Here is a 15,203-nt window from a genome sequence, read left to right as displayed (position 1 = left end):
TGTACCATTGTGTACAGTTCAAACTTAAAAACTATCATAGCAGTGTAGGGTTGAAAATTCTATCTTGCTGTTGTGTTATGTTTGCAGCTGAACTCCAGAGCACCACTCTGGGACACCTGACTGTACGTCCACCAGGTCCTAGGTGTCTTTAAATTCTCCTTTGTTGATGTTTCATAATCTTTCTCTTTATGATGAACCTTTTTTCTTTAGCTGTAGAACAGCAGGACAATTTCAAACAATTGAATGAAAGAAGAACACATTAGCCTGAACTTTTTATCCATTTATAGTAACGCTTGATGTTGTGGCACGTACTTGAAATAGGTTAGTTCCTGGTAACAGAAACTAACAGCCATCCCCTCACAAGGCTTTCTCTCTCTCTCTCTCTCTCTCTCTCTCTCTCTCTCTGTCTCAGTTAACAAGACAAAAAATAAAAATAAAAATTATGTCACAGCTGGAACAACTGTCCGTGCTGAGCTGTTACAGAAAATTAATCAACAACTGCACTGTACCAGGTTTCATAACGTATTACTATACAGCTACACGTAGTGAAGTAGGCTAAGTATGTTAGAATTAAAAAAAAATAGTTTACATGTCTGAAATTACTTTCAATATGTTGCTGTTTATTCATTTACTTATTCTGAATGACTCCTGATTGCTGACTCTTATTTTGAATAAGCGCCGCCATGTTTGTTTTGTATGGCTTTTACTGTTGGTAGCTTCACAGTATCCTTATGCGAGCTGTCAACGCCGGTATTTTGGAAATAATCAATGAATGGATGATACATTTATCACAAAGCGCATGTGCTCTGACTTTCCGCTTTATCGTGTGAGGTATGAATGTTAAAAGTGCAGCTTTACAGCGGGCAGAAGAGGAATATCAGGCCGGCTCGGAGGCACTTTTTCCGGCTGCAGTAAGGCGATGGCTGCTGGATGCTGGAGGCTGTGTGTGTCGCTCTGTGTGTCTTTCTGCTTTCTGCTCGTCTACACACACTGTCACACATGTAGTCACAAAGTGCCCTTGCCCTCAGAGGTAAGAACACTCCATTTCATTCGTACTATATAGATATATTTTTAAAATTTGCATTTAAACTCCAGTAAGCTAGGTGGCTAACTAGCTGGTGCTTTATGGCTCCTGATCACAAGCTACTCTACACATTTTGGTTCACATTTTTCTCATTTCTCTGCTGTGATACACTTCAGTCCTGTTGAACATGTTCTCCTCTGTATTTTCTGTATTTTACTGCATCCACTCAGCTGCCACTTTCCTTTAGTGTGGCTGCCCTCTTTATATACTCATTAGCCATTTTATCAGGTTTAACTAACTTTTTTTTTTAACCAGAAAGAATTGGCAAAGAAATAAATCAAATAAAATCAAGTTCCAGATGTGCAAAGCTGACAAAGACATATCCTAGAAGACTTGCAGCTGTTATTGCAGCTAAAGGTGGTCCTGACAAGTATTGACCTAGGGGGGTGAATACTTATGCACCCAAACAGTATCTGTTTGTTTTGTTTAATTAACAGCAGTGTTACAATGAAAATATTTTATACATACAAATATATTAGGCATATTGTGTAAGCCAGATTTCAGTCAAGTCAATTTCAATTCCTGGCTGTAACGCTACAAAAATGTGGAAAAAGTTAAAAGGGGGTAAATACTTATGCAAAGCACTGTAGGTGCTCTTTGTAGGTATGTAGTTACTGACTGGCGCTTTTCGATTACTGTTCACAATTTATCAACTCTCTCTACACCAACCGTCCAGGTAAATGCACCACCACTGACCAGAGATTATTTGGGTCGTGTCAGCACAGCACTGTGTCTGTCTGTCTGTCTGTCTGTGTGTGTGTGTGTGTGTGTGTGTGTGTACTACTAATGCAGAAGCTAAACACTGCAATTTTCTCACACTTTATCAGACACATCTGCTTTGTGGGTCTGGATTGTAGGTGTTCATGTGTTTCCATTCACAATTTGCATTAATCATGTTCCAGCTCTTCATCTCTGATCGCCTGGCCACTTGTACCAGCAGCACACACACATTACCATGTCATTACCATGTTGCACCTGGTCAGCAGTGGTCCTATGCTAGTGTTTTTTTCCCGATGGACTCCACAAGACCTCTGAAGGTGTGCTGTGGTATCTGACACCAAGACCTTAGCAGCAGATCCTTTAAGTCCTGTAAGTTGCGAGGTGGGGCCTTCATGGATTGCACTTGTTTGTCCAGCATATCCCACAGATGCTCAATCAGATTGAGATCTGGGGAATTTGGAGGCCAAGTCAACACCTTCAGCTCTTTGTCATGTTCCTCAAACCATTCCTGAACAATATTTACAGTGTGGCAGGGCGTGTTATCCTGCTGAAAGAGGCCACTGCCATTAGGGAATATCGTTGCCATGAAGGGGTGTCTAAAACAATATTTAGGTAGGTGGTATGTGTCAAAGTAACATCCACACGAATGCCAGGACCCAGAGTTTCCCAGCAGAACACTGCCAAGAGCATCACACTTGCCTTCTTCCCATAGTGCATCCTGGTGCCATCTCATCCCCAGGTAAGCGACACACAAACACCTGGCCATCCACGTGATGTAATGAAAATGTGATTCATCAGACTAGGCCACCATCTTCCATTGCTCCATGGTCCAGTTCTGATGCTCACCTGTCCGTGTAGGCGCTTTCGGCGGTGAACGGGTTCAGCATGGGCACTCTGACCAGTCTGTGGCTGCGCAGCCCCGTACACAGCAAGCACTGTGATGCACTGTGTGTTCTGACACCTTTCTGTCATAGCCATTAGCATTAACTTTTTCAGCAATTTATGCGCTTCTGTGGGACTGCACCAGATGGGCTAGCCTTTGCTCACTACACGCATCACTGAGCCTTGGGCACCCATGACCCTGTCACCAGTTCACCAGTTGTCCTTCCTTGGGCCACTTTTGGTAGGTGCTAGCCACTGCATACTGGGAACGCCCCACAAGACCTGCTATTTTGGAGATGCTCTGACCCAGTCGTCTAGCCATCACAATTTGGCCCATGTTAAAGACGCTCAGATCCTTATGCTTGCCCATTTTTCTTGCTTCCAACACATCAACTTCGAGAACTGACTGTTCCCGTGCTGCCTAATATATCCAACCCCTTGACAGGTGACACCGTAATGTGATAATCAATGTTATTCACTTCACCGGTCACTGGTTTTAATGTTATGGCTGATGTGTTTGTTGTGTGTAAGAAGTAAAAAGGGCAGCTGTGTGTAGATACAAGCTAGATGTATTTATTAATCAAAGTTTAACCATCTATTATTTCAGCAAAATATAAACATATCCATGGGGGCAATGATTTTGAAAACTTTGCAGCTCTGAAGCTCGTCTTGAGAGGCACACATGCAGGATGGTTTTGAGGTCGAGCCCATGTGCTGCTCTGCCCAATTTACTTTGCTGCCACAGCAATTGGTCAAATGATATTGTGCATTTCTTTCTGACTGTATTGAAAGACATCATCTTGTTACCAAGTAATGTGAAGAAGCTACCGTGCACTGCTCCCATCGAGGGCTGTAGTCTACCTCTAGTATTTTGTACAGCATGAAATGGCTCTGATGTCACACTCTACCCTGTCATTGATTATTTTCCTATAACAGCACAACCAGTTGTGTTTTATTCCTTACCTATGTTAGATAGGTTGTGCATGTGCTTGTGTTGTGGTCTGATTTTTGTTCAATTTGGTGTACTTTTTTCCCAATGTTTTGGAAATATTCACACAAAACATGCCACAAATATAACATCATGTCTTACAGTCTTTTATTTGCTTTCAGGTGATACATGATGTCTACCTGAAACCGGGGAGGCTGACGAAAAGAAGCACAGAAAAGCAGTTAAAGATCCAGATCGTTTATGACTCCAGCTTGGATGTGTAGGTGGTACATCTGTAAATATGAGAATGTGAGTGTGTGTGACTGTACAGTAACTGCATTGTGTGTCTGTTTCCCTACCAGGTTAGATGAGGACAAGCGCAGTCTCGTGAAGGTACTTCTCAGTGCGTGCTATCACAGCTGTATTGAATTCCTCGATAGTGGATAAGGTTTGATTTAGCATGTAAATAATACACGCGATCTCTTTTGTTTTATCCAAAGGACAAACTCTTCCCACAAGCCATTGATTATCTCCAGAGAGCTTTCAGGGTGCGTAGGCAGGCAGGTCCTGTGTTATTAAGCAGGTAAGTATTTTTCCGTCCACATTATGGACTGCTTATGATCAGTCTCCTATATGTGCTTGCACTTTGGGAGATCTATAACCAAATTATTAACGCATTGTTACTGTGTCTTGTTCAGACAATGTGCAACAAATCAATATCTGCGGAAAAAAGACGAGCCTCATCGCTATTGCCAAGAAGCTTGTGCAAATATCACAAAATGTGGACCAGTTATTGTGCCTGAGCAACATTTACAGGTTAGTCATTTACTTTAATTTCTCTTCATTGTGTGTGCTATGATTAGTCTATGTTGTGTATGTAAGGACTAAGCCATATTTCTTCTGGAATGATGAGCATTAAGCTGTATCTAATCCTTCTTAGGATACTGCTGAGGTTATGTGCAGCTGATTGGCAGCTGAAAATCTGTCCAAGTGCGTCCCTCACATAGTCCTGCAACACAGTCGAGAACTGCACACCAAAGCTGATAATAAATAAATAAACAAAGCATGTCAACCAGCTTTCTGCTTGAAGGAGTTCCTTGTATTATACCACAGTGTGGAATAATGAATTCTGGTGTATGATTGGTCAGAAGGTATTGATTCACTTTATGTAACAGCAGATCTGACAGTAGTTTGGCAGCAAGGCATATCACAGGTTTATACTGTTGTTGTTCCTCTTTCAGCTGCTCCCATTAGGGGTCGCCACAGCAGATCATTGGTCTGCATATTTGATTTGGCAGTTTTTTGACAGTTTTTACGCCAGATGTCCTTCCTGACACAGCCCTCCCCAGTTTTATCTGGGTGGCACTGACAGTGCACTGTTGTGTGCAGCACCAGTGCCTGGGGTTGTTTCTCTGGCCGGAAATCGAACCCGGACCGCAGCAGTCAGAGCACCGTGGCCTAAACAGTAGTCCTCCAGGTTTATGCTAATGTGCTCATTCTAAAATGTAGTATAGTAAAATATAGTATAGTATATAAATAAATATTTTTATAGTAACATCTTGCACAGGGACTTGACGGACACTTCACATAAATGAATTAAGACCATATGTAATGGTGTGTAAGAGTGTTCTGTAAGGACACATTTATTTAACATTTTGGGAAGGAGTCTCCAGTGTTAACAGGCTGTTCCTTTCAGTTTTCTGACACAGGAAAATCTTTGCAGTTTCTTGGTAACATGACGAGTGGCTTTTTTTTTTTTTTTGTCTTATTTACTTCGAGAGAAAGAAACGGAATCTGGAGAGAGAACTAATGTTTATAGGTGTTATATCAAACTGATAACAGGAACTTGCTTGTTTTGCATTTGCATAAAAACATTAAATGTTTTTATAGACGGATTAAATATATGACAACATTTTTTAATCAATAAATATTTGTTTTGAAATTGCCGTGGTATAAGAGGAATAAATAAAACACAAGTGTCATGTTATAGGAAAACAATCATGTACAAGGTGGTGTAATGTGGCCACCCATAGACTGATTTGTTGTGACACATTTATGTTGTGCAGCAATGCAGAGTTTGCAGCGAGACGTGGAAGTCATGTGGGCCAGATGGACCTCCAGATGGTGAGGGCGTTGAAGGGGCAGATTTTGTGCTGTATGTGAGTGGGGTGACCACAGAGCGCTGTGGCCAAGAAAACATTGTGGCCTATGCAGCATACTGCCAGCTGGAGGCAGAACTAGACAGGTAAACACACCGAGCTGGCCTGTTTTATCTACAATATAAGAATCGTTAATTATAAGCCTCAGAAATCTCAAATATGGTGTGAAATACATGCTGTTGCTCTGATGGTGTTGCAGCTATGTCCTTCTGAAGTGACAAACATTTTCTGAGTCATAAATGGTCTACAATAGGGAAATGTATGTCCTTATTGTGCTCTTCAAAGTAGGTTGTGTATAATGAGCGTAATATTTGTTTTTTCCATTTCTGTTCCTCTTTTTTCTTTCATTTCCTTTTTTTCCCCCACCCTCTCTGCCTTAGGAGTGGCTTAATAATGTAAATTTATACACTGCTAACAAAGTCTTTATTGGGCTCCAGGGATTTGGGGTTGTAGTAGTTGATATTTAAATGCTTTTCTAAATGTTTTATCCTGGCATCATTTTATTCTAGGCCTATCGCTGGATATGCCAATTTGTGTCCAAATATGATCTCAACCCAGCCTCAGGAGTTCGAGGGCATGCTCTCCACTGTCAAACATGAGATTATGCATGCCTTGGTGAGCACAATATATCTACCGCATGCTAATTCCTAAGTACCCTCTATACTCATCAAGCCAGTTAGTGTATTCATTCATTGTGTATTATGCATGCAGGGTTTTTCAGCTGGGCTCTTTGCCTTTTACCACGATGATGATGGGAAACCTCTGACTCCACGCTTTGCAAGTGGCTTACCAGCATTTAATGAAAGGTAGCGTTTATTCTCTGCAAGTGTGCATTAGGTTTATATATCAGTTGGTATGGTCTTGTTTACTATGTAAATTGTGTGACATTGAACAGCTGGCTTTTGTTTCTGCTACAGTTTGGGCCTATATCAGTGGAGCGATAAAGTCATAAAGAGAGCAACACGATTGTGGGACATCCGTGGAGGTCACATGATTCGACATGAGGTCCACCTGATGGTCACGCCACGAGTTGTAGTCGGTGTCTAAATCCTTTTAATATAAGGAACAGGTTTTAACACTGATTCCTGTTTTAGAAACCTCTACAGGATCTCAGCTTTGTTTTTCATGTTCTGTCAGGAAGAAGCTCGGAAACATTTCAAATGCCCTATTCTCGAGGGCATGGAGCTGGAAAACCAAGGGGGCATGGGCACAGAGCTGAATCACTGGGAAAAACGCTTACTAGAGGTGAAAAAAATAAATAAATTATTTATATAGTACCAAATATAAAACATTTGGTACTATATAAATTATTTATATAGTACCAAATGTTTTATATTTTAAATATTAAAGGAGCGTCAGGAAAGATTTGTGAAAATTTGTCAAGACTCGGTCTCTAACTGCTAAATAGTTGGGGTTAAATTGGATTTAAGTGAGGGTTTTTTTTTTTTTTTTTTTTTTGAGCATCCCCCATTCCCCTCCATGTACACAAAGCTCCGCTTTAATGAGAATGTTCAAGAGTGCCTTCCCAGTCCTGTTTTTCTTTGTAATGAGGTTTATGCCATTAAACAATTATTAAACAATTTTTTTTATCATGTTCTGCATTAGTTCCAGGTTATTTATTGCACCATTAAATAAAGTGTTAATGATAAAACACAGTAATAAAACAATCCATAATGATTATTAAGTAACTATAAATCTATGAAAATTACTACAAATCATAAATATTTTAAATAAGGTAAAGACTCTAGTACTGCAACTAGGCTTGGCTAACAAAGTATATTTTTTCTTCTGGATTAAAAAGATTATATAGACATTTAATTTCCTATAAATTAAATGAATATACTATGGAATACTATTCCACAGTTTAGGGGCAATACAAGTAAAACCATTACATGCTACAAGAAGGCCACCAATGAAATGTGGTAGCACTGATGGACCTCCTAAGAACTGCTGCCGTAATCATAAAAAACCTGTCCTGTGTTCATCTCAAAATTTTTCACAGTACACTTATGCCAAATAAGTGCATCCTGCATCTTTTCTGCACTTAGTACATTTTGCATTTTCTCTTTACTCCTGCATGCTGTAAGGATTTATAATTCCCCTATCTAGTGTTGCCCAGAAGAGGATTGGTTCCCTTTTTAGTCTGGTTCCTCTCAAAGTTTCTTCCTCATATCATCTCAGGGAGTTTTTCTTGCCACTGTCACTTCTGGTTTGTTAATTAGGGATCTAATTCTACATTCGGATTCTGATTTCTTTTTCTATTGTTAAAAGCCCTATACTAATAAACTGAATTGAAATTTGAATTGATGGATGTTTAATTAACACTTTTCTTTCTACCTCAACAGAATGAAGCGATGACTGGATCTCACACACAGAACAGAGTTTTTTCCAGGATAACGCTGGCCATAATGGAAGATACAGGGTGAATATAAATATAGGTGTTATATCGTGTGGAGCTGTGGTATTTTATCTATAGTACAATGAGCAGTAGGGTGTTGGAGGTACAGTGGTTGCATATTTTGTGTGCTTAGTCATATGTTACGGATAATTGATTATTATCCAGGACTAAAGACTAAGCTTCAGAAAGATTCCTGAAACTTCATTGCCTATCATATCAACATAGCAGTTTGTCTTTTGCTTTGGCTCAAAGAATGGTGAGCATCACAATTATGTTGGGAGACAGTTGTGATTGGGTGGTATTCTGAAGGAATCAGGAATTTTTTTCTGGTTTGCTGCTTTACCAAATGTATGGCAATGGAAATTATCTTATCCAGTGTTTAAAATAATACCATGTAATGCAATATAGGGCCAGAAGGTTGTGGACACCTGACCATCACACTCATATGTGCATTATCCCATTATTCAATTTGTCCCCCTTTGCTCTTAAAATAACCTCCACTCTTCTGGGAAGGCTTTCCAATGGATTTTGGAGCGTGGCTGTGGGGATTTGTGCTCAGCCACAAGAGCATTAGTGAAGTCAGGCACCGATGGCAGGCGAGGAGGCCTGGGGTGCAGTCAGCATTCCAGTTCATCCCAAAGATGTTCAGTGGGGTTGAGAACAGGACTCTGTGCAGGTCACAAGTTCCTCCACTTCATCCTTGCCAAACCATGTGTTCATGGAGCTCGCTTTGTGCACAGGGGCATTGTCATGCTGGAACAGGTTTGGGCCTCTTAGTTTCAGTGAAGGGAAATCGTAATGCTACCAATTAAGGCTGTAAAAATGTGTGCTTCCAACGTTATGGCAACAGTTTGGGGAAGAACCACATGTGGATGTGATGGTCATGTGTCCACATAATTTTATCCATGTATTTCTTTTTGTTACTTGACTCTTTGTTATCCTTTTCTGGGTTAGATGGTACAGAGCCAATTACAGCATGGCAGAAAACTTAGAATGGGGCAAAGGTTTGGGCTGTGACTTTGTAATGAAAAGCTGCAAATTCTGGATTGACCAGCAACGCAAAACGTAAGTCATACATAAAGTATATCTGCATTTTAGATCTTGGTGTTACTCCTCGTCCAGGTTGATCATGCTTTGGTGGAAGATGTTTTCCTTATATTGCACTGCCCATTAGATACACAAGCAGGCTTGCTCATAGTTCTTGGTTTTTGTTTTTTTTTTTTTTTTAAATTCCAGTTTATTGTGCTTTTAATTTGTAGGAACAGTCATTATTTTGTGATTCTGTGATTTTTTTTTTTTTTAACCATAATTTGTTTTTAATCTTTTTATCTTTTATATTTAAAGCACTTAAAGATTTTGGAATTTCGGTATGACTTCACTAGATAGACAGCTATGTAAAAGATTGTAGACAAGAGGTTTTACAGTGAAGCTGTTTGTGAATGTGCTATGTGCAGGAGGCCCACGCTGACCCCATACTGTGACTCTGTGCGAGGCATGCCTCTACAGCTCTCCTGCAGGCAGGACCAGCTGGCAGTGGCTGTGTGCAACCTGCAGAAGTATCCTCAGCCTCTGCCTCGAGAATATCAGGTAAAATACAAATAATGCAGCAATATTTGGCCAGCATACCACCTGTTATACCACAGAGGCATATACAAGAGTTGAATTCATGAAATATGTGCATTGGTGCTGCAACACATTTTCAAATGACACATTGATCCGCAAACTTACTTTTGATCTTCACTGTCTCTTATTAGCAGAATTTTCCTAGTAAAAATTGTTTTATCTTTGTTGAGTATTTCAAGTGTGTGCTACTGTCTACAGTATTTTGATGATATATCTGGAGTGGCTGAAGAGGATTTGCCATTTTATGGAGGTTCAGTGGAGATTGCAGACTTCTGCCCCTTCAGTCAGGAGTTCAGCTGGCATGTGAGTGGAGAGTACCAGCGCAGCTCCTTCTGCAGAATTCAGGAAAACCAGCCAGGTGAGCCCCTTCCATCCTTTGCCTTCCCTTACCATCATGTGCACAGGGCATCATGGGTACTATCAGCTCCTTTGCAATGTTTAGACTTACATCATAACCCTTCATATGGCAAAAGTTTGACATTTTCCATCATACATAGTTCTGAAATCTTCAGGCTTTGTTCAACGACATGTATCTCATCTACATGTTAGAGTTATAGCATTTTAAAGTTGGGTTACAAACTCAGATTAATCAGATTAAAAACTGATTACAGGCTTACAGTATGTCAGTTTCACTATAGCATGTAGCTATCCAACAAACTGATCTGTGAAGTGTGACATTGACTATGTGAGGAAATCACACTTAGCTAGCAAGGTTTTAGCCATCTTTAGATAGACTGATTGTTTTACCTTTGTGTTTGTTAAACTGGCTCTTTACCCAATATGATCTTAGCAGGAAGCTTAAGTAAGATTTTAAAGTAAATAAAAAAAATTCTATACCTACATTTTGGTAAAATATATTTATGCTTTCTTAAAGTAGAGGTGTCAAAGTATACTATATGGCCAAAAGTATGTGGACCTCAACCCCACTTAACTGGGGTTGAACTGATGAACTGGTATGCTGAGTTCACCCTGGGCCTCCTCGCCCAACATCAACGCCTGACCTCACGAATGCTCTTTTGGCTAAATGATCACAAATCCCCACAGCTACGCTCCAAAATCTAGTGGAAAGCAGTTATTATAACAGCAAAAAGTGAGGACTAAATCTGGAATGGGATGTTCAAAAAGCACATATGGGTGTGATGGTCAGGTGTCCACAAACTTTTGGCCATATAGTGTAGTTAATGGGTAGGAACTTTGTCCCATTCATTGATACTGTCATAATATACATAATAGGAAACAAGCACAGTAGTAATCAGAACTTCAAAGAGACAAGCAATAGAATGAGATAATATCAATAAAATATAATAAGCATATACTGTTAATAAAGATAACCAAGGTCCTTTATTTTGTAGGTAAAGTTTTTTAATTTCTTTGCTATTTCACTGCAGACTCATGGAGGAATTACGCAGCTGAAGAATATGGTCCTGACTCTGTTTGTCTGTACCAGAAGTCAGCCTTCATCATGGAGCAGTGCAATAAACGCATGACCTATCCCGACTGGGGAAGTGGCTGCTATAAGGTGTGTCAGATTAAGTAAACATCATTACAGGTTTTTTCCATATTTTCTATCTTCTTGTTTTCTAATTATTTTTTAACATATTGTTGATTTTAAAACTGATTATCAAAAAGTCTATTTTTATATTCTTTTCAACTACATATTGCCTTTAAGGTTGTGCATGAATTATGTCTGTGACACTTTCAGCAACTTTCAGTGACCGTGCAGTGCTGATTGTTTTGTTTCCCCAGACATCATGCTCAGCAGAGGGTTTACAGGTGTGGGTGCAGGATCAGAGCTTCCTGTGTGTGCATGCTGGCCAGGTGCTTAACGTGAACGTGAGGATGAATGAGTGGGTGTACACTGGGCAGTTGATCTGCCCTGCCTGCTCAAACTTCTGCAGCCACTGCCCTCCTCCTCACGAGCTCCCACCAATCAACACTACTCGCACTGTCCGGATAGGTACACTTAGATTCCTTTTTTACTTCCTGATCCAAACCTGACATTTATTCAGCTAAAATTGTCCTTAACTTAGACTGTACTGAATGACAGAAGTGTTGTGAATTGCTTTGCTTTTCCCAGACCCTTGCTCCAGCTCTTCTGGCTTGGTGGTGACATTGTGGCGGCTCTTATTCAACCTCATTCCGTTGCTGGCTGGCTTCATGCTGTGTGTGCGGAATTAAAATTGGTCAGTGTAATGGTGTGAGTGCAGGGAGGATGTGGGCGCACACTGCCGCAGGCTTCCTGCTGAGATTCTTAAAGTATATTAGCAGGGAAAGCAATGCTCAGTGTTATTGTATTGGTGTACACTGTCATCTCTCCTGTGTACATGAAGGCTGTAGTTAAAGTTAGTTGGAAAAAGCCATTGACTGCACTTTGCTCTGTCTTGATATCAAGTGCCAGTCAGCCGTATTTGAGACCAGAAGCCATAGTCGTACAAGCAGGGGTGCAGCAGGTGACCTTAAAAAATGCTGGTGCTAATTTGTCTCGTCTTCTACATATCTCCGGTGGACACGTAGCGTTTTTCTAGAGTTGATGAAGGTGAATTTTTTTAAATACCAGTGCTTGGTTGTGGATCAGTGAACGTGAATGTGTGTGGTGTGTCTATATAAAGTGGCTCAAACAAATCCAGGAGAAACCTAAAGGTAAAAGGTCCAAACTCTACATTTAATGGTAATGTTTGTTTGAATTGGCATGTACTGTAAGAACAAAAAAAACTAAGTAGCTCATAATTTCACTTTTTATAGATATATTTACTATGAAGTTTTGTATTTATTGGAGTAAACAGTGTCCTGAACTGTGTCCTAGGCTTTTAAATTGTACATTTTAATTAAGCAGAGACTGTCAGACTGATTTAATATAACAACCAATGCACTAGGATGCACTAGGCCAGATGCACTAGGCCAGTTTTGCAGTGTAATCATGCAAATTCTTATCTCCGAGTTACTAAATTTGACGTTTGCAAAAGTTTTTTTTTTTCCTTTAGCATGAATGTCTGTGATTATTGTCACTTTCAGGCCAAGATGGCATTGTCATTATTATCATTCTATCAGAACAAAGACCAGTTCCATGCTTAAAAGTATGGGGCATGTAAGTTTTTTTTTTTTTTTTTTTTTTTTTTTAAATACGTTTCATGTAAAATATTTTGCTTTTTAATATTTGTTAACCTAACCGTTACACCAGGTTTGTCATAATGTGTTGAAAGGACCAGCACATCGTATACCAAGTTTATAGCTTGTTTTGTAAACTGCAGTGGCAGACTCTGGACGTTCTTTAATGAAGATCTTTTAACATTTAAGCTTTTCTCTTTTTAGCTTATAACCCAACTGTATGCTTATTACTTGAGTGACTGCCAGGTATCTGACATTGGGTAAAGACAAAACACTGTGCAAAAGCATTTAATAATTTGTAGAAATTTCAGACTGTAATTTAGAATTTTTGTTTCAGTAAGTATCTGCATTTCTTATCTAATTTATTCCTACAAAAGCATTCAGAGTTCAGCTTGCACATACAACATTCAGGGGTAAACAGCATGTTAGTGTTGAAGAAGAGAATATAAACATTGTTAGTGTTTATCTTATGTTTCTAATACATTTAATAAGTTAGATTTCAATTTATTTCAGTCATTTTTTTCTCGAGTCTGTTTTAAAATGTATGTATTTATTTTACTTAACTTATAAGAGTGAATTTTTTAGCCTAGTTAATAAAACATTTCAGTTAATTAAAAGTTTTATTACACTAATAGAATGTCAAACGTGGCAGCTTGCATAAATCAAACTACGTTATCTGCATCTTTATTACACAACATATTGTGCAATGACTCTATATAATGTATGTTATAGCATCAGTAACTTATTTTGCTGACTTTTTTTTTTAATTCATGCCTGTGAAGGTGGTTCACTTGAATATAATGTTTTTAGTGCTTTATGAATGAACAGAAAATAAATCTAGCTTCACTTTAATGGTTTATAACTGCTTTTTATGTAAATGCAGTACAGTGTTTTTAAATGTGCAGGTTATGCACTAATACTGATAATAACTGAATGGACCTTATAGTCCCAGAAGTCTGTTCCTACTGAAGCCAGGGAAAAGAGCTTATAATGCACCAGAAATCCTCCCTTTCCATAATTTATTTCTACTACTTGTAGGTGGCGTGGAATTGGGGTCTCTGTCACTGTATGTGTCTATAGTTCGTTTCACTGTTGGACTGAAAAACTATTTTCCATTACAGGTTTAAAGTTTTAAAATTAAAATTTTAAAAAAGGTTTAAAGGTTTAAAATTGTTAACATGACATAGAAGATATCACACAGACACTGAGTTGGCAATGTAAACTGATGATATGTTGTATCTGGGTAACACAAATTAATATCCATTGTTAACATTTTTAGGTATTAGACTTCAATTTGCTTTGTTTACATTAAAGTAATCTAATGATTTATCTATTAACAAAGAACATTTTATGATGTTTTTGGTTGTTGTTGTCAAGTTTCACTTTTTTCCTCATGTGAGACTCATTTTAAATGCTAGGAAAATTGTCTTGATTCAGTGATACATGCTGAGATTACAGCTTTTATTTATGTTTAGTTTCATAATTAATTATTAGATTATTAGTGTATGATAATCTATGAAAATTGCGAAAAAAGTTTTTTGCAAACACATGCAAACTTTTGCAATATCCATACTCCACTATTATAGTTCATCTGTAGATTTAGTTGATTTTAAATGATTTTTCCCATCTATATCTTTTTACCAATTCAGAGACCATTCTGAATTAACATGCTTACAACAATTCTTATTTAATTACAGGTCTGTTTAGTTACAGACGCCATTCTACTAGACACAGATTAGGCATAATGTGTACTAAATCTTATATAAAATGTGGAAAAATCCTTTGGCCTGTGGCCTAATCATTGTCAGATATATACACCCCCTACCTCATAATCACAGTTCTTTTTATGTATTTTTTTTTTTTAAAGAATCATGAAACCTATGAGAAATTTCACAAATGCAGATAGATAAATGAACAAGGGCGGAGTGTTTTATAGGGAAAGTGTGACACATTTGTGACAGACCAAAGACAATTCTATGCAGAATGCATGATGGTTCTCACTAAAAAAGTCATTCATGGACATCCTGTTGTCTTTTTTTGTTCATGAACAGAAACTGATGTAGAATTTTTTTATATATATATTTGCATTTTTTCCCCACAAATTATTTTACATACTGTGTATTAAAACTAACTGTAGAACAAATTACACTGTTTCTTTTTTGTTTTCCTGAATAAATATTTCATGTTATAATAGAGAGACGTCTGTGACTTTAATGACTCCTTCATGTTGGTGTCAGGATTTTTAGATAATGGATTTTTTTTTTTTTTTTAAATCATCACAAAATATTTATTATAGTTGAAAGA

The 15,203-nt window shown here is 38.4% G+C and overlaps 1 protein-coding gene across 1 annotated transcript; it reads left to right on the top strand.

Annotated features, from left to right (window-relative positions):
* The first annotated feature begins 684 nt into the window (after window positions 1-684).
* lmln (leishmanolysin-like (metallopeptidase M8 family)) lies at window positions 685-15,199 on the top strand. The gene is made up of 17 exons (XM_026946769.3): window positions 685-1,030; window positions 3,797-3,894; window positions 3,977-4,007; window positions 4,115-4,197; window positions 4,313-4,430; window positions 5,681-5,859; window positions 6,283-6,388; window positions 6,485-6,579; window positions 6,691-6,808; window positions 6,911-7,018; window positions 8,119-8,195; window positions 9,126-9,236; window positions 9,626-9,758; window positions 9,993-10,152; window positions 11,183-11,313; window positions 11,541-11,751; window positions 11,872-15,199. Exons 1-17 carry the CDS (start codon window positions 920-922, stop codon window positions 11,970-11,972), a joined length of 1,971 nt encoding a protein of 656 aa, XP_026802570.2. The 5' UTR covers window positions 685-919; the 3' UTR covers window positions 11,973-15,199.
* The last annotated feature ends 4 nt before the right edge of the window (window positions 15,200-15,203 follow it).

Source organism: Pangasianodon hypophthalmus, chromosome 5, assembly GCF_027358585.1.
Source record: "Pangasianodon hypophthalmus isolate fPanHyp1 chromosome 5, fPanHyp1.pri, whole genome shotgun sequence".
Taxonomy (NCBI): domain Eukaryota; kingdom Metazoa; phylum Chordata; class Actinopteri; order Siluriformes; family Pangasiidae; genus Pangasianodon; species Pangasianodon hypophthalmus.
Note: the sequence above shows the minus strand (reverse complement) of the source record. Positions and strands in the feature narration are given on the sequence as shown.

Excerpts from the sequence above, each read along its gene's own strand:
- lmln (XM_026946769.3), top strand. The coding sequence starts at position 920 with ATGGCTGCTGGATGCTGGAGGCTGTGTGTGTCGCTCTGTGTGTCTTTC. Across the intron at positions 6,580-6,690 it reads TTACCAGCATTTAATGAAAG|TTTGGGCCTATATCAGTGGA; the intron begins GTAGCGTTTATT and ends TTTCTGCTACAG. Across the intron at positions 9,237-9,625 it reads ATTGACCAGCAACGCAAAAC|GAGGCCCACGCTGACCCCAT; the intron begins GTAAGTCATACA and ends TGCTATGTGCAG.